At 41.9% G+C, this 25,985-nt stretch overlaps 1 protein-coding gene across 3 annotated transcripts in view; it reads left to right on the top strand.

The window, feature by feature from the left end:
* Positions 1 to 22,378, top strand: part of limk1a (LIM domain kinase 1a) — a 72,736-nt gene extending 50,358 nt beyond the window's left edge. For all 3 annotated transcript variants that reach the window (XM_056270726.1, XM_056270721.1, XM_056270727.1), the window contains 13 exons: positions 5,594 to 5,703; positions 11,264 to 11,461; positions 11,781 to 11,886; positions 12,537 to 12,724; positions 13,699 to 13,885; positions 14,985 to 15,071; positions 15,599 to 15,730; positions 17,173 to 17,232; positions 17,864 to 17,929; positions 18,784 to 18,952; positions 20,863 to 20,918; positions 21,174 to 21,331; positions 22,164 to 22,378. In XM_056270726.1, coding sequence (XP_056126701.1) covers positions 5,594 to 5,703; positions 11,264 to 11,461; positions 11,781 to 11,886; positions 12,537 to 12,724; positions 13,699 to 13,885; positions 14,985 to 15,071; positions 15,599 to 15,730; positions 17,173 to 17,232; positions 17,864 to 17,929; positions 18,784 to 18,952; positions 20,863 to 20,918; positions 21,174 to 21,331; positions 22,164 to 22,326 — 1,680 coding nt within the window. In that variant the 3' untranslated portion in view covers positions 22,327 to 22,378. The remainder of the gene's footprint in view (positions 1 to 5,593; positions 5,704 to 11,263; positions 11,462 to 11,780; positions 11,887 to 12,536; positions 12,725 to 13,698; positions 13,886 to 14,984; positions 15,072 to 15,598; positions 15,731 to 17,172; positions 17,233 to 17,863; positions 17,930 to 18,783; positions 18,953 to 20,862; positions 20,919 to 21,173; positions 21,332 to 22,163) is intronic.
* Positions 22,379 to 25,985: the final 3,607 nt, after the last annotated feature.

The raw sequence follows: 25,985 nt of genomic DNA, 5'->3' as shown, positions 1-25,985 counted from the left end.
TGTTTCTGTGTTGAACATCTGGAGAGCGTGTAAAGCGTGTCTTATCTCAGTGTTTCTGTGTTGAACATCTGGAGAGCGTATAAAGCGTGTCTGATCTCAGTGTTTTTGTGTTGAACATCTGGAGAGTGTGTAAAGCGTGTCTGATCTCAGTGTTTCTGTGTTGAACATCTGGAGAGCGTATAAAGCGGGTCTGATCTCAGTGTTTCTGTGTTGAACATCTGGAGAGCGTATAAAGCGTGTCTGATCTCAGTGTTTCTGTGTTGAACATCTGGAGAGCGTGTAAAGCGTGTCTGATCTCAGTGTTTCTGTGTTGAACATTTGGAGAGCGTATAAAGCGTGTCTGATCTCAGTGTTTCTGTGTTGAACATCTGGAGAGTGTATAAAGCGTGTCTGATCTCAGTGTTTCTGTGTTGAACATCTGGAGAGCGTATAAAGCGTGTCTGATCTCAGTGTTTCTGTGTTGAACATCTGGAGAGCGTGTAAAGCGTGTCTGATCTCAGTGTTTCTGTGTTGAACATCTGGAGAGCGTGTAAAGCGTGTCTGATCTCAGTGTTTCTGTGTTGAACATCTGGAGAGTGTGTAAAGTAGGGCTGCAACAAACGATTATTTTGATAATCGATTAATCTAACGATTATTAGAACGATTAATCGACTAATCGTCGATTATTTCGCAGACTAATCAGTAGGTTTGGAACGATTATTCAGCTTTTCCAAGTAGTTAAAACATTGAGTTATACATATTCTAACTATAATATAAAAAAAGAAAATCACTTCAGGTTTTGAAATAGTTGTTTTAATGAACTTTGAGCCAACTAAACAGGTCATTCTCTTTAAGTTTTCAGATTTCGGTCCAACTCAAATCACACACAAATGCTCTCTAAGCATTGTTTAATAGGCCCACTGCTTTTCTTAGAACTGAAACAGAAAAAGGGACATTTACTTCAGGACACAAAGAATGGTAAAATATGAATCTGCAAACAATTATTATAATTATAAAATTACAATCTTTTTTTACATGACAATTGAGCTGACAGAGACGTTCTCATTCACCTTTTAATTTATAGTATGATAAAGTAACTGCCATGATATTCTTCCTATGTCATAGGAAGGATATAACATCTCGTTTTGTAAGTCTTCATGATTATTGAACAAAATACAGGCAAGTGATAAGACTATAATAATACCTAATATACTAATAGTGTTACAATAATAAAAACAGCCCTGACTCCTAAGCTCGATCAAGCTTTATTCTATACAAAATAAGTCATCACATTACTGTAATTATATTACTATTGATAATATTATTACTATTATTAGTAGTATTGCATTCTCTAATAAAGAGAGATTTACCGCTGGTTAGTAGGCTAAGCTCCAGCTGGAGAACACTCACTTCTCACCGGCTCCTCTTTTGCCGGGATGTTTCCTCTTGCACTCCAACATGCATGTTGTGCTCCCGTGAAAATTGCACACGACAGCATTCTTGATTTGAAGTTTTGTGAAACTTTCCCAAACCTAAACCTTGCTAGTTCGGATTCGTTTGCACTGTCATAATTCGCGCTGTTTTCTCTTCTACCGCAATAGCATTTGTAAGGGCTGCACTACACTCTAGCGCTACAGCGCCGTAGCGGTCAAATCGCGGGATTGCAGGCCCTTACATTAGGTCACGTGAGATCAAACGACTACTCGACAACAAAGATATTTGTCGACAAATTTGTATTGTCGACGTTGTCGACAACGTCGACTAATCGTTGCAGCCCTAGTGTAAAGCGTGTCTGATCTCAGTGTTTCTGTGTTGAACATCTGGAGAGCGTGTAAAGCGTGTCTGATCTCAGTGTTTCTGTGTTGAACATCTGGAGAGTGTGTAAAGCGTGTCTGATCTCAGTGTTTCTGTGTTGAACATCTGGAGAGCGTGTAAAGCGTGTCTGATCTCAGTGTTTCTGTGTTGAACATCTGGAGAGTGTGTAAAGCGTGTCTGATCTCAGTGTTTCTGTGTTGAACATCTGGAGAGCGTGTAAAGCGTGTCTGATCTCAGTGTTTCTGTGTTGAACATCTGGAGAGTGTGTAAAGTGTGTCTGATCTCAGTGTTTCAGTGTTGAACATCTGGAGAGCGTGTAAAGCGTGTCTGATCTCAGTGTTTCTGTGTTGAACATCTGGAGAGTGTGTAAAGTGTGTCTGATCTCAGTGTTTCAGTGTTGAACATCTGGAGAGCGTGTAAAGCGTGTCTGATCTCAGTGTTTCTGTGTTGAACATCTGGAGAGCGTATAAAGCGTGTCTGATCTCAGTGTTTCTGTGTTGAACATCTGGAGAGCGTGTAAAGCGTGTCTGATCTCAGTGTTTCTGTGTTGAACATTTGGAGAGCGTATAAAGCGTGTCTGATCTCAGTGTTTCTGTGTTGAACATCTGGAGAGTGTGTAAAGCGTGTCTGATCTCAGTGTTTCTGTGTTGAACATTTGGAGAGCGTATAAAGCGTGTCTGATCTCAGTGTTTCTGTGTTGAACATCTGGAGAGTGTGTAAAGTGTGTCTGATCTCAGTGTTTCAGTGTTGAACATCTGGAGAGCGTGTAAAGCGTGTCTGATCTCAGTGTTTCTGTGTTGAACATTTGGAGAGCGTATAAAGCGTGTCTGATCTCAGTGTTTCTGTGTTGAACATCTGGAGAGTGTGTAAAGCGTGTCTGATCTCAGTGTTTCTGTGTTGAACATCTGGAGAGCGTGTAAAGCGTGTCTGATCTCAGTGTTTCTGTGTTGAACATCCGGAGAGTGTGTAAAGTGTGTCTGATCTCAGTGTTTCAGTGTTGAACATCTGGAGAGCGTGTAAAGCGTGTCTGATCTCAGTGTTTCTGTGTTGAACATCTGGAGAGCGTGTAAAGTGTGTCTGATCTCAGTGTTTCTGTGTTGAACATCTGGAGAGTGTGTAAAGCGTGTCTGATCTCAGTGTTTCTGTGTTGAACATCTGGAGAGCGTGTAAAGCGTGTCTGATCTCAGTGTTTCTGTGTTGAACATCTGGATAGTGTGTAAAGTGTGTCTGATCTCAGTGTTTCAGTGTTGAACATCTGGAGAGCGTGTAAAGCGTGTCTGATCTCAGTGTTTCTGTGTTGAACATCTGGAGAGTGTGTAAAGTGTGTCTGATCTCAGTGTTTCAGTGTTGAACATCTGGAGAGCGTGTAAAGCGTGTCTGATCTCAGTGTTTCTGTGTTGAACATCTGGAGAGTGTGTAAAGCGTGTCTGATCTCAGTGTTTCTGTGTTGAACATCTGGAGAGCGTGTAAAGCGTGTCTGATCTCAGTGTTTCTGTGTTGAACATCTGGAGAGTGTGTAAAGTGTGTCTGATCTCAGTGTTTCAGTGTTGAACATCTGGAGAGCGTGTAAAGCGTGTCTGATCTCAGTGTTTCTGTGTGGAACATCTGGAGAGCGTGTAAAGCGTGTCTGATCTCAGTGTTTCTGTGTTGAACATCTGGAGAGCGTGTAAAGCGTGTCTGATCACAGTGTTTCTGTGTTGAACATCTGGAGAGCGTGTAAAGCGTGTCTGATCTCAGTGTTTTTGTGTTGAACATCTGGAGAGCGTATAAAGCGTGTCTGATCTCAGTGTTTTTGTGTTGAACATCTGGAGAGTGTATAAAGCGGGTCTGATCTCAGTGTTTTTGTGTTGAACATCTGGAGAGCGTATAAAGCGTGTCTGATCTCAGTGTTTCTGTGTTGAACATCTGGAGAGCGTGTAAAGCGTGTCTGATCTCAGTGTTTCTGTGTTGAACATCTGGAGAGTGTATAAAGCGGGTCTGATCTCAGTGTTTTTGTGTTGAACATCTGGAGAGCGTATAAAGCGTGTCTGATCTCAGTGTTTCTGTGTTGAACATCTGGAGAGCGTGTAAAGCGTGTCTGATCTCAGTGTTTCTGTGTTGAACATCTGGAGAGCGTGTAAAGCGTGTCTGATCTCAGTGTTTCTGTGTTGAACATCTGGAGAGCGTATAAAGCGTGTCTGATCTCAGTGTTTCTGTGTTGAACATCTGGAGAGCGTGTAAAGCGTGTCTGATCTCAGTGTTTCTGTGTTGAACATCTGGAGAGCATATAATGCGTGTCTGATCTCAGTGTTTCTGTGTTGAACATCTGGAGAACGTGTAAAGCGTGTCTGATCTCAGTGTTTCTGTGTTGAACATCTGGAGAGTGTGTAAAGTGTGTCTGATCTCAGTGTTTCTGTGTTGAACATCTGGAGAGTGTATAAAGCGGGTCTGATCTCAGTGTTTCTGTGTTGAACATCTGGAGAGCGTATAAAGCGTGTCTGATCTCAGTGTTTCTGTGTTGAACATCTGGAGAGCGTATAAAGCGTGTCTGATCTCAGTGTTTCTGTGTTGAACATTTGGAGGGCGTATAAAGCGTGTCTGATCTCAGTGTTTCTGTGTTGAACATCTGGAGAGCGTGTAAAGCGTGTCTGATCTCAGTGTTTCTGTGTTGAACATCTGGAGAGCGTGTAAAGCGTGTCTGATCTCAGTGTTTCTGTGTTGAACATCTGGAGAGTGTGTAAAGCGTGTCTGATCTCAGTGTGTCTGTGTTGAACATCTGGAGAGCGTATAAAGCGTGTCTGATCTCAGTGTTTCTGTGTTGAACATCTGGAGAGTGTGTAAAGCGTGTCTGATCTCAGTGTTTCTGTGTTGAACATTTGGAGAGCGTATAAAGCGTGTCTGATCTCAGTGTTTCTGTGTTGAACATCTGGAGAGTGTGTAAAGCGTGTCTGATCTCAGTGTTTCTGTGTTGAACATCTGGAGAGCGTATAAAGCGTGTCTGATCTCAGTGTTTCTGTGTTGAACATCTGGAGAGCGTGTAAAGCGTGTCTGATCTCAGTGTTTCTGTGTTGAACATTTGGAGAGCGTATAAAGCGTGTCTGATCTCAGTGTTTCTGTGTTGAACATCTGGAGAGTGTGTAAAGTGTGTCTGATCTCAGTGTTTCTGTGTTGAACATCTGGAGAGCGTGTAAAGCGTGTCTGATCTCAGTGTTTCTGTGTTGAACATCTGGAGAGCGTATAAAGCGTGTCTGATCTCAGTGTTTCTGTGTTGAACATTTGGAGAGCGTATAAAGCGTGTCTGATCTCAGTGTTTCTGTGTTGAACATCTGGAGAGCGTGTAAAGCGTGTCTGATCTCAGTGTTTCTGTGTTGAACATCTGGAGAGCGTATAAAGCATGTCTGATCTCAGTGTTTCTGTGTTGAACATCTGGAGAGCGTATAAAGCGTGTCTGATCTCAGTGTTTCTGTGTTGAACATCTGGAGAGCGTATAAAGCGTGTCTGATCTCAGTGTTTCTGTGTTGAACATCTGGAGAGAGCGTAAAGCGTGTCTGATCTCAGTGTTTCTGTGTTGAACATCTGGAGAGCGTAAAGCATGTCTGATCTCAGTGTTTCTGTGTTGAACATCTGGAGAGTGTGTAAAGTGTGTCTGATCTCAGTGTTTCTGTGTTGAACATCTGGAGAGCGTATAAAGCGTGTCTGATCACAGTGTTTCTGTGTTGAACATCTGGAGAGAGCGTAAAGCGTGTCTGATCTCAGTGTTTCTGTGTTGAACATCTGGAGAGCGTAAAGCGTGTCTGATCTCAGTGTTTCTGTGTTCCAGGTGGCCGGAGAGCAGAAGTATCACCCAGAATGCTTCACCTGTCTAAACTGCCGAGCGTTCATCGGTGATGGAGACACGTATGCGCTGGTGGAGCGCTCCAAACTTTACTGGTGAGTGACACCCAGGGCTCGACTTAAACTTTCTTTCTCACGAGACACTGTGGCTAGTAGGGGTGTAACGATACCCTCATGTCACGATTTTATAAATATCACAATACTGAACTCACGATACAATATTATTGCGATACTCCAAGACATATGATAAAAGTTTAACAAAAAAATTTACTTTTGATTGAAATGCTAAATTTTATATAACATTGTGTGTGTAAATGAATAGGCTTAGACTTGGTGCTGGAAACCCAATGCACAGGACAATAGAGACACCAGAATAACAATATTAATGATTCTGAAGCTGAAGCTGAAAATTCAGAATTATTTTAGATTAATATGCTTGCACTCTTTCACTTACTAGATATATTTTAAATAAAGTATGTCACTTTTTTATGGAAGCCTATGGGTAGCAGTATTCAATTTACATTTGCCATTTCATACACTAGGTTTAATATGTAAATTGAATACACATTTTAACGCTTTATAAGTTGCTAAATTAAAATTAAAATGTATTACAGAAATTCTTAGATATGTTGAACATGTTCAAGCAAAAACTGTAGCAAAATGATTATTTAAAGCTGCAGTCCGTAGCTTTTCCTCTTTGTCGCCATCTGTCTGTTCGAAATCTGTAACTGCAGTGATTCGCGGAATTATCATCTTTACGTGGGTTGTAAATCGACATGAAACAGCGCGGATGAACACAGTGCTTTGAGGCGAGTGCTGCTGTCAGTCACCGCGCTGTGTGGATACTGTCATACAGAATCACAGATTCACTTTTTGAAAGTTTGACCAACATAAGAATTTTCATAAGAAAATGTCTTCTGAACAAGTAAGTAACATCCATTTTTGTTCTGACCAACTAAGGGGGAAAAAGCATTCGACATGATAAGCTTCGTTAGATTTAATCAACGCGATTTACAGCAACCGTGCAAATTATAGCCTACTTTGTTCTCAAATTCATGTTAACAACATCAGCATTGCGTGACTAATGTTAAATTTAATGTGTTTTATGGTTACCTGTGTAGTTCAGAATTCATATTCTCCATAATAGCAAAACGAGAAAGGCACAACAAAGGAAACTCCATAACTGTGTTAATTAAGAAAACGTACTGTTACACGATTGAACTATTGAAATGTCTTACTTGTTCAGCAGAAAAAAAGCCGTCTCTTCTTCCGTTTTGAACCCCTTCAAAACACGGAGTTCACGCACTTTTCAAAAGCCCCGCCGATGTTTAAATCCTTGTGTTCGCATGAGACGGTTTCTTTCTCTTTCTCTAGCCACCTTAAATCCGAAGTACGAAGTCTTTTGGGTTTTATAACTGCTGAATCTCCAGTTGACACTGATGATTGTTGTTTGGATCTTTCTGGATCCGCCATAAGTTTAATCATGTAAAGTGCTGCGAGAAAAGCCTATACATCTAAACATCTCGTCACGCGCAGTATAGCCGGCTAGCCGAAACTCCTTCTTTATGTGTACGGGTGTGACGTCATGACGCAAAGACATGCTTGAATTTCCCGCGGAAACCCACCAGTACCACTGGAATTAAAATCATTATTACAAGCTAACCGTTTTGAATCTAGCTATGGCAAGCAGATAGTTTTGACCACTGGCAGAATAAGTTTTTTTTAATATAATTATTTTGGATTATTTTTAACTTAAAAAAGTTACGGACTGGAGCTTTAAATGTGATTTTTCTTAATTGCATTTACACTCAAAGTTAAGACACTTGTGATTGCATTTTCATTAAATGTCCCCCAATGAATGTAGCAAAATTCAATGTGCAAATTAAAATGCATTCCAAGCCGATCAATCACTGCGTGAAGTTGGGGCTCGGCAACTGGTAAGAAAATGTCAAATGTAAATTTAAATACAGAAATGCATTGCCATTTTACATATTGCATTGTCAATTTGCATATTACATTTCAAATTGAATATTGCTACCCATATGCTTCCATACGTTTTACTAATTGACATTGACATTATCACTATCAACTCTAAAACTCTTAAATTGTTTCTTACACAATCATTTTTATTTTGGGTGAATTACACACAATACATATTGTCACTATCCACGATACATATTGTTGCAGTTTTGTATTGCGATATATTGTGACACCCCTAGTGGCTTTCCAAAGTTACTAGCCACTCAGCATTTTCACTGGCCACAATTTTGACATCGATGCCATATGGAAAAAAAGATATAAAATATTTGTAATATTATCTCATAATTTGGCAGCCGGATTATTAGGCTGCTGTCACTTTAAGGCCTGACGCACAGATCCTATTGTTACACATGCGATTTCTCTCAATTGTTTACGTTCACTTAAGACATAACTGTTTACGTGAATACTCACCTAGACTGGCATTTTGACATTATTGTAATCATGTAAATTATGCGCAATCCTACGCCGAAATTCAAGTCCTGTAACAGCAACATTTTTCATCCGGAGTAAATTAAAAGAGTGAGTGAGGAGATCAGTTTCAGACATTTCAGGATCAATATGTTGCAAAAAAAATAGATATTTTTGGACAACACTACATTGGGCTCAGTTTATTATTTCAGATGCCTTTTTAAAAGACTACATTTGAAAACTGTTTATATTATATATCAAATTCAACCTGCTGAAGTGTCTAGTAGGAGTGACTGCGTCACACACCACTGCTGAAATACACACACATTTGGTGGGCTGAAGGGTGTTAATGTCAAGCCCCGGTGACACCTACAAACCAAAACCAAAAAAGCCCACGGACATGCCAGTCATGTGACATTCTGCTGACCGCTGGAAGATAGTGGGTAACTCTTTATTTTGATAATCCCCTAGCAGACAATCTACTGGCTATAAGCAACTTCTTCTAACCCTACCAGTCTACTAATACTCTACTAATACTCTCCTGAGAGTTAGTAGACATGTAGGTGCAACGTTACTTACAGTCAACAGAATGTGTTAAAGGGACCATCAAAATAAAGCGAGACCAGATATTGCTCTTTATTTCTAAAGCAGGACATTAGCATGAGCTGTTGTTATGGGTTATTAATATGTCCTGTTGTGTGGGTGTGATGTAGCCGTGCAGAAGATGTGTTTCATCTTCATATTGTAACTGCATCCCATGAGCTGTGAAAGTATGTGCTTTATTCATGTGGAAAACACTGTGAAACGACAAAAAAAAAAAAAAGGCTCACTTGGCCAGTAAAACACGTTACAGTTATTTATTTATTTATGGTTTACTAACAGGCAAAGCCAGGAACTCTGAGTAAAAATTAACTTCATTTCAGTTACTGTAACAATATTTAGAAATCTACAGTTTGATGATTTGAATCAACCAGTAACCCGTGCTCACCGATCGCATGTTTGTATGAGCCAGAACAACATATCAATAAATCTATAATAGACCCTGTAAATGTTATTGTGTGATTTAACATATCATATACTCTCCTGAGAGTTAGTAGACATGTACACATCTTTCTTCAAAAGTGTGTTAAACTGTTTAGAAGCTGATCTCCTAGAAGTGGTTAATGCCTCACTTATCTCTGGGAATTTTCCAAACTCCCTGAAAACTGCAGTTGTCAAGCCCCTCCTGAAAAAGAGCAATCTGGATAAGACCATATTAAGCAACTATAGACCGATCTCAAATCTTCCTTTCATAGGCAAGATCATTGAAAAAGTTGTCTTCAATCAGCTAAACAAATTCTTAATCTCGAATGGATACTTTGACAATTTTCAATCTGGTTTCAGATCGCATCACAGCACAGAGACAGCGCTCATAAAGATAATAAATGATATTCGCTTAAACACTGATAACGGCAAATTATCAGTGCTGGTACTACTCGACCTCAGTGCTGCATTTGACACTGTCGATCACGACATACTTCTTGACAGGCTGGAAAACTGGGTGGGGCTTTCTGGGATAGTCCTAAAATGGTTCAGGTCATACTTAGAAGGGAGAGGTTATTATGTGAGTATAGGAGACCATAAGTCTGAGTGGACGTCCATGACATGCGGAGTCCCTCAAGGCTCAATTCTTGCGCCACTCCTATTCAACCTGTACATGCTCCCAATGAGCCAAATAATGAGAAAGAACCGAATCTCTTACCACAGCTATGCAGACGACACACAGCTCTACTTAGCCCTATCGCCTAACGACTACAGCCCCATTGACTCCCTGTGCCAATGCATTGAGGAAGTAAACAATTGGATGTGCCAAAACTTTCTTCAGTTAAACAAAGACAAAACTGAAGTCATTGCGTTTGGCAACAAAGATGAAGTTCTCAAGGTGAATGCATACCTTGACGCTAGGGGTCTAACAACTAAAAATCAAGTGAGGAATCTGGGTGTGTCTCTAGAGTCAGACCTTAGTTTCAGTAGTCATATCAAATCAATAACTAAATCAGCATACTATCATCTGAAAAATATTGCAAGAATTAGATGCTTTGTTTCCAGTCAAGACTTAGAGAAACTTGTGCATGCTTTCATCACTAGCAGGGTGGATTATTGTAATGGACTCCTCACTGGCCTTCCTAAAAAGACCATAAGACAGTTGCAGCTCATACAGAACGCTGCTGCCAGGATTCTGAGCAGGACCAGAAAATATGAACACATCACACCAGTCCTCAGGTCTCTACACTGGCTCCCAGTTACATTTAGGATTGATTTTAAAGTATTATTACTGGTATATAAATCATTTAATGGCCTAGGACCTAAATACATTGCAGATATGCTCACTGAATATAAACCCAACAGATCACTCAGATCATTAGGATCACATCAGCTAGAAATACCAAGGGTTCACTCTAAGCATGGTGAGTCTGCTTTTAGCTACTATGCCAGCCGCAGCTGGAACCAGCTTCCAGAGGAGATCAGATGTGCTCCTACAGTAGTCACATTCAAATCCAGACTCAAGACACTTCTGTTTAGCTATGCATTTACTGAATGAGCACTGTGCCACTGTGTCCGACTGTTTGTACTGTATTTTATTTAATTTTTATTCTAAACTGCTTTAATTATTCTTATTTCTTTTGATTATTTTAATCTCTTTATTCTTAACTGTTTTAATTATTCCTATTTCTTTTGATTTTTTTTTTATGTAAAGCACTTTGAATTGCCATTGTGTATGAAATGTGCTATATAAATAAACTTGCCTTGCCTTGCCTTGCCTTGCCATATGGGGAATTGCTGCTTTTATTTCACCTCTACTCTCCAAAACGTGTATAACCTGCAGTGTTTGTGTCCTTTCTCTTCATAATCACCACTAATTTATAATGATTAAAGTGTTTCATGTGCATTCATAAAAGTATATAAGAAAAAATCTACAGTGTGAAACACCGTGTCATGACAGCCTGGATGTTTGAACGATTTAACTAGTTCTTAAGCAATACATGAAGATGTTTCTAACGTTATTAACAGAAGTAAAATGTCACCAAATAATGTGAAATTCATGAGTGTTTCAGTCCTTTAAACTGCAGCTAAACTTCTGAAAGCATGTCCTGTTGTGGGACGGGCCCCGTCCTCGGCTGACTCCTGTCTGTGAACTGAACTCTTCTTCTGCTGTGTCTCCCTCTAGTGGACAGTGTTATTACCGCACCGTCGTGACTCCGGTCACCCTGCCCGACTCGCCCTGCTCCAGGATTCCCCACACGGTCACGCTCGTGTCTATTCCCGCCTCCACCGATGGGAAGCGCGGGCTCTCCGTGTCCATCGATCAGGGCCCCAGTCCCAACGGATACAGCCCCGAACTCAAGCCCACCATCAGAGTCTCGCAGTGAGTGTGTGTCACTGCAGGACACAGACTCTCAAACTGCTCGGCATTTTTCTGAATGAGAATTATTATCCGTTTAATACTTTGATTTAGAATTTGGAATTAAAATGCAAATGCATGAATGATTGAAAAAGGAAAAGTAAAGTTCTTCCAAATATATAATGGGTTCCTTCTATAGCTCTCGAATCTTTGCCTGTCCCCTCTTGCATGGGTATCCATGAACACTGCGCTGATCTGCTGTCCTGACTGAAATCTTCAAACGCCTCTGTCCTGGTCATGTGACTCGTGTCATGGTTTCGTGTGTGTGTGTGTGTGTGTTCAGGGTGGACCCAGAGTGCATCAGTCCAGATGTAAAGAACTCCATTCATGTCGGCGATCGGATCCTGGAGATCAACGGGACGCCGATTCAGAACGTTCCTCTGGACGAGGTGAATAAAACCCCCACACACACACATACACACACACACTGAGCTTTTGATGTCTGCTGAACACCAGACAGCTTTATAACACTATTATTGTTGTTTAATTAGCTCATATGTAAGAGTTAGATCATGTTCTTAACTGTAAATATTCTCACTTTTGATCGGTCACGAAAAACAAAAGAATCAACCTTTATTAGACATTGATTGCATTAGTATTAAGTGTTTCTTAATACAGAAAACTAACAGTTTGTACAGTATAAAAACCATTACGCCTATGGAGAGTCCCTGTAAACAACGTGTGTGTAAGTGCTTAATGTGTTAGTAAACATTGTAAGAAACTCTGAATACATCAATGCTATGGATGTCTAGTAACGGTTGGTTTAAAGAAATTAATGATGAAATGTTCCCGTTTTCCATGACCTAATCTAAAGTGAGAACTATTTACTTCTAATAACCAATGAACAATTCCTTTACTATTAGCTAATCAAACCATAATAATCGTGTTCATTACTGTGACAATGAATGAAGAACTCACTATTTGTATACAGTCTATTATTACATTACCAATGTACAGACTACAATATATGATCCATAAATGATTTGAAAGTCCTTACTTGACTGTATTGTGTGTGTGTGTGTGTGTGTGTGTGTGTCAGATTGATCTGCTGATCCAGGAGACCAGTCGTCTGCTGCAGTTGACCATTGAGCACGACCCTCATGATCACGGCTCCTCAGAGGACCGGGTGGACGGCCCCACACCCCTGTCTGAGGGCCCCAGTCCCATCATGCCCATCACACGCCCGCCCAGCCAGGACATCAACAACCTGCGCTCGCGCATCATCACGTCAGTACACACACACACACACAACAATCCAACCGTCTCCATTGACTTTGCATTACAAAAAGCTGGGTTTCACTTTATCTTGATGGTCCCTTTAACACACTCTGTTGACTATAAGTAACGCTGCACCTACATGTGCACTAACTCTCATTAGACTGGTAGGGTTATGTTTAGAATAAGTTGACTAATGTAGTTGTACATGTACATGTAAAGTGTTAGCAGATATTAAGCAGAAAGAATACTAATACTCTACTGAGAGTTAGTAGACATGAAGGTGCAGAGTTACTTCTAGTCTACAGAATGTGTTAAAGGGACCATCACAATAAAGAGTTACCAAAAGCTGCCTCCTTGTCATTTATGACTCATAACAACAACAAAAAACAATGTCGAAAAGCTGCTATGTGACAAGGTGTACAGCACACAAGCTAAACACAACAGAAATATGTTTTTATAAGCTGTAGAAATACGAGCGTTTAAGGAGACAATAGTGGACACTGGCTTGACTGAATGGGTAAACGGATCCTGCAGTAGAAATACACTACGTGTGCAGTAAACATTTGATCACTGGTAAGTCAAATATCCAAATGTCAGTTTTCTATATTATATTTCTGTACACGAAGCTATCCTGTCGCCGGTTACGCCTCCTCCAGTGGGGTAGTTCTCAGAGTAATGTATCACGCTGCTCTGTCCACTTGTGTCTCCTTAAACGCTCGTATTTTAGGGTCGAGAGCTTATAAAAACGTATTTCTGGTTGTGTTTAGCTTGTTTGCTGTACACCTTGTCACATAGCAGCTTTTCGACATTGTTCTGCTTTTTGTTATAGCAGCTTCACACAATGCGCAGGCGATGGGGCCGGCTGGATTGTTCCCCCGGTGTGGGCGTGGCCTACATGCGCTCTGTCTCTATAGTAACGGCCGAGGCTCTGTGTGTGATGCATGATCACCTGATTGACCGTGGCTGGTGTGTGTTCTGTGCAGGCGCAGCTGCAGTATTGATAAATCCCCGAGCTCCAGTAGCTCACCGTCTCCTCTGTCTCTGCGGAAGGACATCGGCCGCTCCGAGTCGCTGCGCGTCGTCACCAACCGCACACACCGCATATTCAGAGCCTCCGATCTCATCCACGGAGAGGTCCTGGGCAAGGGCTGCTTCGGGCAGGCCATCAAGGTCAGAACACACACACACACACACACACACACATGCACACACCGCATATTCAGAGCCTCCGATCTCATCCACGGAGAGGTCCTGGGCAAGGGCTGCTTCGGGCAGGCCATCAAGGTCAGAACACACACTCACACACACACACTCACACACTCTCTCACACACACACACACTCCCGCACACACCGCATATTCAGAGCCTCCGATCTCATCCACGGAGAGGTCCTGGGCAAGGGCTGCTTCGGGCAGGCCATCAAGGTCAGAACACACACACACTCACGCACACACACACACACACTCCCGCACACACCGCATATTCAGAGCCTCCGATCTCATCCACGGAGAGGTCCTGGGCAAGGGCTGCTTCGGGCAGGCCATCAAGGTCAGAACACACACACACTCACGCACACACACACACACACTCCCGCACACACCGCATATTCAGAGCCTCCGATCTCATCCACGGAGAGGTCCTGGGCAAGGGCTGCTTCGGGCAGGCCATCAAGGTCAGAACACACACACACACTCACACACACACACACACACACACACACACACACACACACACATGCACACACCGCATATTCAGAGCCTCCGATCTCATCCACGGAAAGGTCCTGGGCAAGGGCTGCTTCGGGCAGGCCATCAAGGTCAGAACACACACTCACTCACTCACTCACTCACACACACACACACACACACACACACATGTCACACACACATGTGGTGTCACACACACATGTGGTGTTTTCATGTTTTATGGGGACTTTTCATCGATGTAATGGTTTTATACTGTACAAACTGTATATTCTCTCCCCTTACACTAACCCTGCCCATCACACACAACTTTCTGTGTTTTTACATAAAAAAAGCATCACTTGATATGATTTATGAGCTGTTTTCCTCATGGGGACCAAAACATCTCCCGACAAGGATTTTGGCTATTGTGGGGACATGTTTTCCCCATAGCGTAGGGTTTTCCAGATCCGCCTGTTGAGTCTGATGTCATGCTCCAGTTAGAGCAATAAAACACTGAGTTTATGAGTAAGCAGCTGCTGCTTGGGTGAGTGTGATCACTCCGTGTGTGTTCTCACCCCTGTCAGGTGACTCACAGAGAGACGGGCGAGGTGATGGTGATGAAGGAACTCATCCGCTTCGATGAGGAGACACAGATGACCTTCCTCAAAGAGGTGAGCCTCCTCACTTACAGGACAGATGGAGTGTGTGTGTGTGTGTCTCAGCTCATCATTTACCCAGCAGGCTCCGGGGTTAAACGAGGAGAACGAGTCTCGTAACACTGCAGCTTGCCCGGCTGAAACGTCATCTAGCACTCGTTTGTCTGAGATTCGTTTATGATTAGCTCCCATAATTCTCTGTTTTAATGACTTTGCTGTACACTTGTGCTTAAAACGAAGGAAACGCTCGTGGTCTCAGTTCATCTGAGGAGAAAAACAGCACACACACAGCCATCGCCGGCCCTTACACACTCCTCGGTTCAGTTCAATCAAATCTAACGCCATAAAAACCGGAATAAGAACAGTCTTCATGAACATGAGGGATTGCGCCATTGCACATGTGAGGACGCTCAGCCTGAGGCAGGAAACATCCGTTACGTCACCTGTGTGTGATTTGAATGAGTTTATTGTATCCTCTTATTGATTGTAAACATGTTTGTGAACATTGCTGACGTGTTCTGTGACGGTGTGTGTGTGTTCAGGTGAAGGTGATGAGGTGTTTGGACCATCCCAACGTGCTGAAGTTCATCGGCGTCCTTTATAAAGACAAACGGCTCAACTTCATCGCGGAGTACATCAAAGGAGGAACACTGAGAGACATCATCAAGAACATGGTGTGTGTGTGTGTGTGTGTGTGTGTCAGTCACTAGTACTGCACATTAATGCCAAGCGATTGCTTCTGATCTACTGTGTGTGTGTGTGTGTGTGTGTGTGTGTGTGTGTGTGTGTGTGTGTGTGTGTCAGTGTGTCAGTCACTAGTACTGCACATTAATGCCAAGCGATCGCTTCTGATCTACTGTTGATGAGTGTGTGTGTGTGCGTGTGTGTGTGTGTGTCAGTCACTAGTACTGCACATTAATGCCAAGCGATCGCTTCTGATCTACTGTTGATGAGTGTGTGTGTGTGTGTGTGTGTGTTTCAGTCACTAGCACTGCACATTAATGCCAAGCGATCGCTTCTGATCTACTGTTGATGAGTGTGTGTGTGTGTGTGTGTGTGTTTCAGTCACTAGCACTGCACATTAATGCCAAGCGATCGCTTCTGATCTACTGTTGATGAGTGTGTGTGTGTGTGTGTGTGTGTTTCAGTCACTAGCACTGCACATTAATGCCAAGCGATCGCTTCTGATCTACTGTTGATGCATTATGACAGTGTTTGCCTTACAGTGGCCGTTCTAGAAAGCGCAGCTGTGTTGTATAGACTGGGGCCGGTTTCACACAGATAGACTTTGACTATGGCTTAGATATAGTAGATAGACTTCAGATAGACATCTAAATCAGACCGTTGCACAAAGCACTTAAGACTCTGACTATCTTAAGTAGGACTACACTGCAATGCATTCTGGGTAAAATAAGACACTTTTCAAAACAAAAAACATGGCGGATCGAGTAAGCGCATTCAACCGCTCTGGGGTGCGTTTCCCAAAAGCATCGTTGGCCAACTATGATCGAAATTTCCAACGACGGAACTTGCGACCATAGTTGGCTTTGGGAAACGCACCCCAGTGCAGTTTACCCCAGCGGAAAATATGTGTTTGTTGGAGGAGTATAACAGTTACAAGGACATTTTACTGGGGAAATTTAGCGGAGAATGGAGTAACAAGACGAAAAGTTTAATTTGACGTACAGAAAAGATACAAAAACATATTACAAGATGCCAAAAAAGAAATATTTAAGAGGAAATATCCAAAAACGGGAGGAGGAACCCAAGAGAAACTTAAAGACACTGAAATGGAGATGAATATTTTCCCTTTTCTTTCGGCTGTTTGTAATGTAACTGATTGTTACTGCTGGTTGCCAAGGTAACAGAGTCTTAGACGAGTCTTAGATGTTTTTGGTCTAAATTAAGTCAGTCTTTATTTTTGTGAAACAGTCTAACTTGCATTAGACTAGTCTATGGGCACATTTTAGACTTGTCTAACACTATAGAGCGGTCTAAACTAGCTGTGTGAAGCCGGCCCCAGGGTAAGCGCTGTGTTTCTGCTGCTCCATGAGCGCCGCCTGCTGTCAGAGAGGGAAACTGCATGAGTATCAGAGAGTGTGTCTTCTGTGTGCAGGACAGTAGCTATCCATGGAATCAGAGAGTGAGTTTCGCCAAGGACATCGCCTCTGGGATGGTGAGTGAGGCGCCAGTGCCACATATATTCATTATATTTTAAGAGCTTGAAATGTGAAAAAGCTAAAGGAGTGGTGAAACTGATATTTTTGTTAAAGAAATGTACATTAAACATAAGCCTGTTTAGGAAAACAAACTAAAGTAATATTGTTCGACTCCAAAACGGAAATAAACTATAAATTATCACATATTCATGTTTTAGTTTATAATGCACACAGTATATTATTATAATAACTACAAAAAAAAATCCAGAAAACCTGACAATAAAGATAATAATATAAATGTTTTGGTGAATAGTCACAGAACCTGAAGTATAACTTTTAAAAATATAGTTTTTGCCTCGATTTGCTGTCTGCAGAAAGTCCCAGTGTATGACCGACACAGACCTCAGACTTTGATCCAGTCAGATGTTTTGATATGTTGAACCGATGCCAGAACACACACTGTATTGTTTTCAGGTGTCGTGCGTCTCAGAGAAACAAGCCTCATGTTTCTGCGTGAGTTTGTTGTGAAAGTCTTCCAGTGTGTGATGCCCAGTTTTAATCTAGCAGTCAGCCATAGGGTGACCAGTGCGTTCAGTCCTGTGAATGAGTGCAGCGGGCAGCCGTTTAACATGTGCTCCTTTGACCCAGGCTTACCTGCACTCCATGAACATCATCCACCGAGATCTCAACTCACACAACTGTCTGGTCCGAGAGGTGAGTGGCATCACAGCTCCAGTGTTTGTTTGCATGTTGAGAATGAAGAGAATAAGCTTTCTAGATTGCATTGATTTCGATTGCTTTTGAGGTGTATAATGCGGGATCACATTCAGAGCTTTAAAGTCCCCCTGTGGTCAATCATTTTATCCCTTAAAACTCATCTCTGATCACCAAAATGACATATTTAAGCGTTTTTTTTTTCCTTGAAAAACATTCTTCATGTCTTAAAATATCTTGAATGTAACTCGACACCCTTGCCTCATTTATTATGCGCGGTTCTGTGAATATGCAAATGAGCCCCGCCTCCACTCACTCACTCAGCTCAGAGATCCACTGGTTGACGGTCACACGTTGATCTGATTGGTTACAAGGTCGTTTGTGACGTCAGAAACACCAGCGATTTCAACCCGTGTTTTTGAGACTGTCTTTGGTTCACTGCAGTTTTAAGCAGAAAATACTCAGCAATGCTGTCGACTTATGAATTTACACATGGTTTGTCTTAAAGCGTATTAAAAACACCACATAGACACATAAACAACATTAAAAGCTGGATTTTCACCACAGGGGGACTTTAAGTGTTCAGAAGCAAAGCCCTACAGAGCGTCTGCCAGGACATAGATCACTCCAGGTCTTTAAGAAAATGCCCATTTAAAGAGTGACGGCAGTGGTTATAACATTAGAATTTGGTGCTGTCAATGTGTCATACTACTGTGCAAAGGCGAAACACAGTCACTACAGCTTCTCTCAGAGCAAATAAAGCATGACTGTTTGATAATACAAATGTAGCTGAAGAACTGAAGACCGTTGAAGATGTGCAATGGCAGATCTGTAAGTAGTTCTCGCTCTGACAGAATAACAGTGTTGTTGTGGCGGACTTCGGCCTGTCCCGGCTCATGGTGGAGGACAAGATCCAGGACAAACTGGTGTCCGGACAGCTCCCGGGCGTCAAGAAGGCCGACAGGAGAAAGAGATACACTGTGGTGGGAAACCCGTACTGGATGGCCCCGGAGATGATCCACGGTGAGAGGGCTCTCCTTTCATCACCCGACGCTTTTCTTCATTAATAATGTATTATTCTGTGTAAATCATGATGATCTTACAAAAATGTGGTGTGGTATTTAGGAGGAATCATGTTTCAGAGAAAAGAAGACTTAAATCATGATAACTCTGAATGGTTTTAGCATGTTCATGTATTTGGTCTTGGAGGACAAGCTCGCTCTTGTTTGAGGGTTAGGGATGAAACGGTTACCTTACCAGTTTGACGATAAACCACGATGCAACTTTCAGCGATTTGTATTACAGTTGAATATTTCAATCATCATTAACACCCTATTTGATTGCCAGGGTTTGAAAAACTCACAGTAAATACCGTCCAGTATTAAGCAATGTAAGCAACAGTCTCACGCAGACACGACATGAAACGTTGGTTTCCTTTTTGTTTGGAAAAATGGCGGAACAACTGAGGGAATTAAACAACTTTATGAATTAAAGTCTGAATGAACGCTATGAATGTTGCTCTGAAGGGAACTGACTGTCTTTGCTCTGTGTAACGTGTAGTGTTTATAGGCGCAGCCCTGCTGTGTTTACAGAGGTTACCGCGGAAACGGCTTACATTTACATTTATTCATTTAGCAGACACTTTTATCCAAAGCGACTATTTCTATCCAAAGCTGTATTTCTGTCGTTCCATAAGCGAGTGGATTTACATTTTCATTCAGTCTGTCTGTGGTTTTTATGCGCTCTTGTAAATTTGACCCAGTTAATGGAAAATAAGCTAATGTGCACTCCAAAAACTTTAACAATTCGGATAAAAAGGTATCTAGAGTTATTCATTGAGCTGATAAAACAATCATTTTGACTCGTTCAGTTTCTTAAACGTGTTTGGAAGACTGGAATATTAGGTTTATCATTTTATAAATCATTTTTGAACAAGTAGTACATGTCAGTAGATAACATTATTTTGTAATTCAAATCGTTGTTAAAGCAGTAGTTCACTTTAAAAAAAACTTTTGCTGATCATTTACTCACCCCCATGTCGTCCAAGATGTCCATGTCTTTCTTTCTTCAGTCGAAAAGAAATTAAGGTTTTTGATGAAAACATTCCAGGATTTTTCTCCATATAATGCACTTTACTGGGCACCAAACGGTTCAAGGTCCAAAAGACAGTTTCAGTGCAAACTGCAAACTGTTCAAAGGGCTTTAAACGATTCCAGACGATGAATAAGGGTCTTATCAAGCGAAACGATCGCTCATTTAAAAAATAAATAACAAAGTTTAAGTTTTATAAGCTCAAATGCCCGCCTTGCTCTGTTCTGTGTGACTCTCCTGTCCATTTCGTTCGTTAAATGAATCAAATGAGTCGAAAAAAAGATTCGTTCATTTTGATGAACGAGTTCAAACAGGAGAGTCACACAGAACAGAGCAAGGCGGGCATTTGAGCTTATAAAACTTAAACTTTGTTATTTATTTTTTAAATGAGCGATCGTTTCGCTTGATAAGACCCTTATTCATCGTCTGGAATTGTTTAAAGCCCTTTGAACAGGATAGTTGGACAGTTGAACCTTGGACAGTTTGGTGCCCAGTAATGCCCAGTGCATTATATGGAGAAAAATCCTGGAATGTTTTCATCAAAAACATTAATTTCTTTTCGACTGAAGAAAGAAAGACATGGACATCTTGGATGACATGGGATGGGTGAGTAAATTATCAGCAAAAGTTTTTTTTAAAGTGAACTACTCCTTTAAGGATTTTGAATGTTCAAATAGTGGTCAAACATTTTCAAGGTAGAAAATATCTACAAAAACATAATTTGATAACCTCAACTTGCAGACTCATTCGATGTTAGAATTGTTAGAATAGAGTGCGATTAACAGGAGGAAGTCGTTTCTTCACTGGGTGTTATGTGATGTTTTGCTGTTTGTGTCTCTCAGGAAAGAGCTATGATGAGAAGGTGGACATCTTCTCCTTCGGCATCATGCTGTGCGAGGTGAGTGTTTCAGGACTGATCTAAGGGAATAATCACTGGCTGTTAAAGTCCAAAATAACTGCTTCCTCCGCATGAACTCCAGGGATTTCTCTTTTAATGGGGAACACTGCTACCACATACAGCAGCACCGGTTTAAAACAGGACAGACGCCCGTCATTAGTGAAGGACACCCAGAGGAAGCAGTGTGTGGTGTGGGTTTAGGGAAAACTGACCTCACTTCCTCTGTCTCACATCAAACTCTGTGCTCTGCCCCAGATTATAGGGCGAGTGAACGCCGATCCCGACTACCTGCCCCGGGCCATGGATTTCGGGCTGAACGTCAAAGGCTTTTTGGACGAGTACTGCCCGCCGGACTGTCCGGCCTCTTTCTTCCCCATGGCGGTGCTCTGCTGCGATCTGGACGCAGAGAAGCGGTTAGAGAATACACGGGACATGCTTATCATACGTGCCACATTTGCACAGAACATAAATATCAGTAACATCCATGATAGCTGCATTCTATGACATACTAAATGAATGAAAGCAAAGGGGAGCAATATTACCAGGGTTTGAAATGAACAGCCAAATGCGGGTATAAATCAGCTGTGACGGGTAACACTGTCAAATCACGAGCCAGTTTGGCGTGTTACTTATTATGTTTACTAACTTTGCTGGGGAAGTTCGTGTAAACCAAATCTGCTCGGACTCGTGAGTCATCATGATATATTAAATACAGTGTATTGCACAGAATCTGCTCATATCTGACTAACTTGAACACACTCGTCACTGCGCAACAAATAACGGCGCGCTTGTTCATTTGCATTGAAGCAATAGCGAAGATTAAAGAGCATTTGGTGAACAGAAAATACATTATTATTGTCCAACATCTTAAACTTTTTTTTTGTATGTTCTTTGTGCTGTATTGATCTGTCCACCTAAAACACATTCTGGTGATGAGGATGAAAGAGGAAGTGGAGGAGAGGCTGGATGACAGGATTTAGTTTGAATAAGAAATGAATGTATGAAATCCAAATTGTATAATATATATATATACAAGCTAGCTGTGATGTACTGTAGTTAATCTGGTTTATTTATTTATTTATTATTATTTTTTTGGCAAGTAGAAGTTCTGAATGGCCAGTAACTTAAAAATTTTATAGCAAAATTGTCATAGTTTCAAACCCTGAATATTACTGTAATGATATTATAGATATGACTCATGGTTTATTGGAACTAGAAGTTATAATGGTTGTGCTCGTCCCGCAGGCCTGCGTTTGTGAAGCTGGAGTCGTGGCTGGAGAACCTGAAGATGCATCTGGAGATGGGCCTGCACCTGGTCTCCGAGCTCGAGCTCATCCATCAAGACTTCCGGCAGAAACACTCGAGCGGGAAGAACGGGCTGCACACACACCCGGAGCAGCCCGAGTGACGCGGATCCTCACGCTGAGCAGATCTGCCGGAGGACGCTCCCTCGCTCGTGGCCGGCGGGCTGAAGGCCTCAGATGACACCTGCAACATAACGTCCCGCCACTGAAAGGCTTCGGTCTGGACAGACGGCTTGAAAACGTCACCTCACGAGCACGGCTCCATCAGTCATAATGCATGTCTGTTGTGGCTTATTGTGATGTTCTCCACACGGTTCTGATGCTGCGTTCACGCCTCGTCCAGATGATGCCAGTACCCGAGGTCTTTGTTCTTCAGGTGTGTTGGTACTGAGACCTGAACGGACCCCGGCTTCAAGCTTCACTAATATCCCTCATGTTTCCCGCAGTGTACATACAGTTATAGTACATATTGTAAATTTTGTTTGACATTATTTTATATACTTATTCCGCATTGGCGCACTTTTCACCTGAGCACCAGGAAAATAATCAAGTTCAGAGTGGATTCCTGTCCGTGTCACGAACACGTAAAAAACATGATGCTTCAGTGTCCCAGTTCAGCCCTATGGGTCAGATCGACTCATTTACTGTCCTCTTTTACCCCAAAATCCCCCCCTAAAAGAAGTTATTATTTAACTCTTTCCCCGTCAGCGTTTTTTTGAAAAAAGTCGCCAGCCAGCGCCAGCATTTTTTATCATTTTCTCCAAATTTTCATGGCCTCCAGAATATTTTGTTGTATGAATATCTGAACATGCAGTATATCAAAAGAAAGAACAGACCCTCGGCTTTAAAACAAAAACACGTTTTAATCTAGCTTCATGCATTCATTTTTATCAACATTTGAATGTGGGTAAGAACATTTTTGCAAAAAGCTGCGGAAAACACGTTTTTGTGAAAGACTACGCCGGGATCAGATTCGGGACGATGATCAAACACAGATGGAGTCAATCGAGTCCATCAACACCTCAAAGCTTCAGTCCTGTAGCTCGTCCTGGGACTTTTCATTCTGTAACATTACGCAGTTTTGATTTATATGATGTTTAATGTTCATGATCGCGTTATTTACATATGCGTCTGCTTACATTTGCTATCGCTTGTTCCTGCATCCCGCCTGTGTTTTGATCCGGAGATTCAGCGCTGTTTCAGGAGATGTGTAATAGCGCCCCCTACCGTATAACAGTGAAAACACGGAAAAATTCTGCCAATGGAGGGGAAAGAGTTCAATTGTAAAGTAAATGAACATCATGTTAGTACAGGATTAAATGAATGTAATTTGCGTGGATTTAAATATAAAATGTGAAAAATCTTCACAGGGACCTTTTGCTAAATGGATTTCCTTCTCTCTTTCGTTTGATTTTGGGGTGAAAGATGCTGTAGACAGATTTCCTCGTCACTATTACTTGAGTTTATTCCCAGAGCCTGATCTTAGACCCTCACGCGGGACGGTGGGTTTCGGGGTCCAGTGTCTTTGTGTTTTCAACACTGCTGGTGTAAATATCTCCTAGAAGCGCTTCTCTCCATGTCTCCTCCTCTGTCCTCCACCACCAGTCCAGCTATTCTCATCACGCTGAACAAATGTCAATACAAAAACACGACGGAGGATCGCCAGGAAAGCACGTGTACAGACTGAAAAAAAGACAAAAAAAGAAAAACACAGCCTCTTCTTCTCTCTCTTTGAATTGAAACCACTATTTTCTCTTTTATAAAATGTTTTAATGATTTCATTTGCACTATGGAAGACAGCGTCTGCCGCTTGAGCCTTTTGGTTTCTGTGGGTTGTTTGGCTGGTGATTGTATGAATGCACGTCACTGACGGAGGCTTTGTGTCGTTTAGCCCCTGATGCCGCCGCGTCTCCTGAGCAGCACGTGTGTAACAGACTCAGAAAACATGTGACCTGTGACCCTTCTTAATCCAGAGTATTTCAATCACAGGCCGCCGCTGGAGTCAACATGAAGCAGCATCTGCTGTACTGTCAAACCTGGCATAAACCAGGATCAAGTGACTGCGTTCACGATCGGTACGACAGTCTAGCTCTGGCCCTAACTAAACACTCCTGAGCCAGCTAATCATGGTCTTCAGGATCACCAGAAGCAGAGCATCGCCCCCTGTACCCTCATTCACTGTTCCCTGCATTACTCCACTCCAGGTGAAGACTGAATGAAAACGAGTGAGTGAATTCGGACACTCGGGAAGGGCTGCCGCTTTTGCATAGTTTGTGCTGTTTAATAATCATGTGAAACTGTGCAAACTAGCAGCTCCAGTAGTGATGAAAAGATTTATCTCGAACTCGGTAACGTCCACTACAAATGGCTGTCCCCTCAAACAGTGTTTAAGGGTACCGGAGGCGATTTCAGACACAGCCGTGGTCTTATTAATCGGAGATATTAGGCTGTACAATTAGAGAAAGCGTAACGGACACCTTGGTTCACGTGTAGCTTGATAACCAATCACATCACAGCCTTGACATCAGTGAATTTCTTTCAGTTGTGTGACAGTGGCCGCGTTTCCATTACTGATTTGCGCAAAACTTTAGCGATATTTTCTAAATGTCGATAAAAAAACTATTGTGAAATGAAGGCATTTCTATTAACCGATGTTATGCGACTGAAACAACATTTTTCCTCATTCCAAACATCATGGCAATGGATGTTGGCAGGTTTATGTATACCACAGCCACAGCACTGGCCATTATTGTTAATGAAGGAGACGTGTGTGTGTGTTATCCAGCATTAATGGCAAGACCCTTATACTGAGAGCGGCACATATGAGGAGTTTCTCCCTCCTTCTGCTTCAAGCTCTTGATAAATTGTGGCATTTCTTTGTGGTTTACAGTCCAGTATTCCTGTAATACTTTAGTCTTTTATGAGTTTAATGAAGAACTCTGTCTCGTCTTCTGTCCAAACACACCGCGTCTTCTTTAACGAATGATCGACTGTTGCGTACGTCAGGTGACCTGTAGATGAGAAAACTGTTTCCATTGCAGTTTTGCGAAATATTCCTATTTCGAATTCCCTGAAAAACACCTCATGCGAGTGTAAAAACTTTTTTGCGATATGTGGGAATTTTTGCAGGATTGACGTGTTTCCATTGGCCGTATTTTCAATTCGCAATTTCAATTTGAGAAATTTGAAGGGTAATGGAAAAGCGGCTAGTGCGGATACCATAGAAATAATAGAGAAGTGCTGTGATCTGAATCGTACCTGTCGCAAAATTGACCGTGAATTCTCTCGTAGAACAGCATTCTATCAGTCTGAAAATAGATCAATCCAAAAATAATCTTTACAAGAAAACATGTTGTAGATTGGCCGTCGATTCATTAAATGATAAGCTATTTCCTCATAAAAGCAGCGTGTACTGTAAATCCAATAAATAGAAAAAAACGAGTTACTACATTACGACAAAGACAAGCGCTGTTGTTTGAAATATCGTGCTATATTAGGATTTAGATTTCATGTTGACTTAAAGCCCTGATGATCTGATATCAATACTATCAGTATTGCCACTAGTAAGAAGCCATATTGCTCTGTAAGCCATTATACTGAATAGATTACGAGTCCATTGCTTCTGTAAGCACCAGAGGCTGCTGGATTTGGTGTTTGCGAGGTGTCCGACTGCAGTCCTGTAGCAGGACACGAGCACTTCACCATGCGGTCCAGCTTGTAACGCTTCTAGAAGTCCAGCTCAGGTGACGTACAGCATGTGCCG

Source organism: Rhinichthys klamathensis, unplaced genomic scaffold (assembly GCF_029890125.1).
Source record: "Rhinichthys klamathensis goyatoka isolate OS25496 unplaced genomic scaffold, OSU_Roscu_1.1 h1tg000014l_1, whole genome shotgun sequence".
In the NCBI taxonomy this organism is placed as follows: domain Eukaryota; kingdom Metazoa; phylum Chordata; class Actinopteri; order Cypriniformes; family Leuciscidae; genus Rhinichthys; species Rhinichthys klamathensis.
The sequence above is the reverse complement of the archived record's forward strand: the minus strand, read 5'-3'. Positions and strand labels throughout refer to the sequence as shown.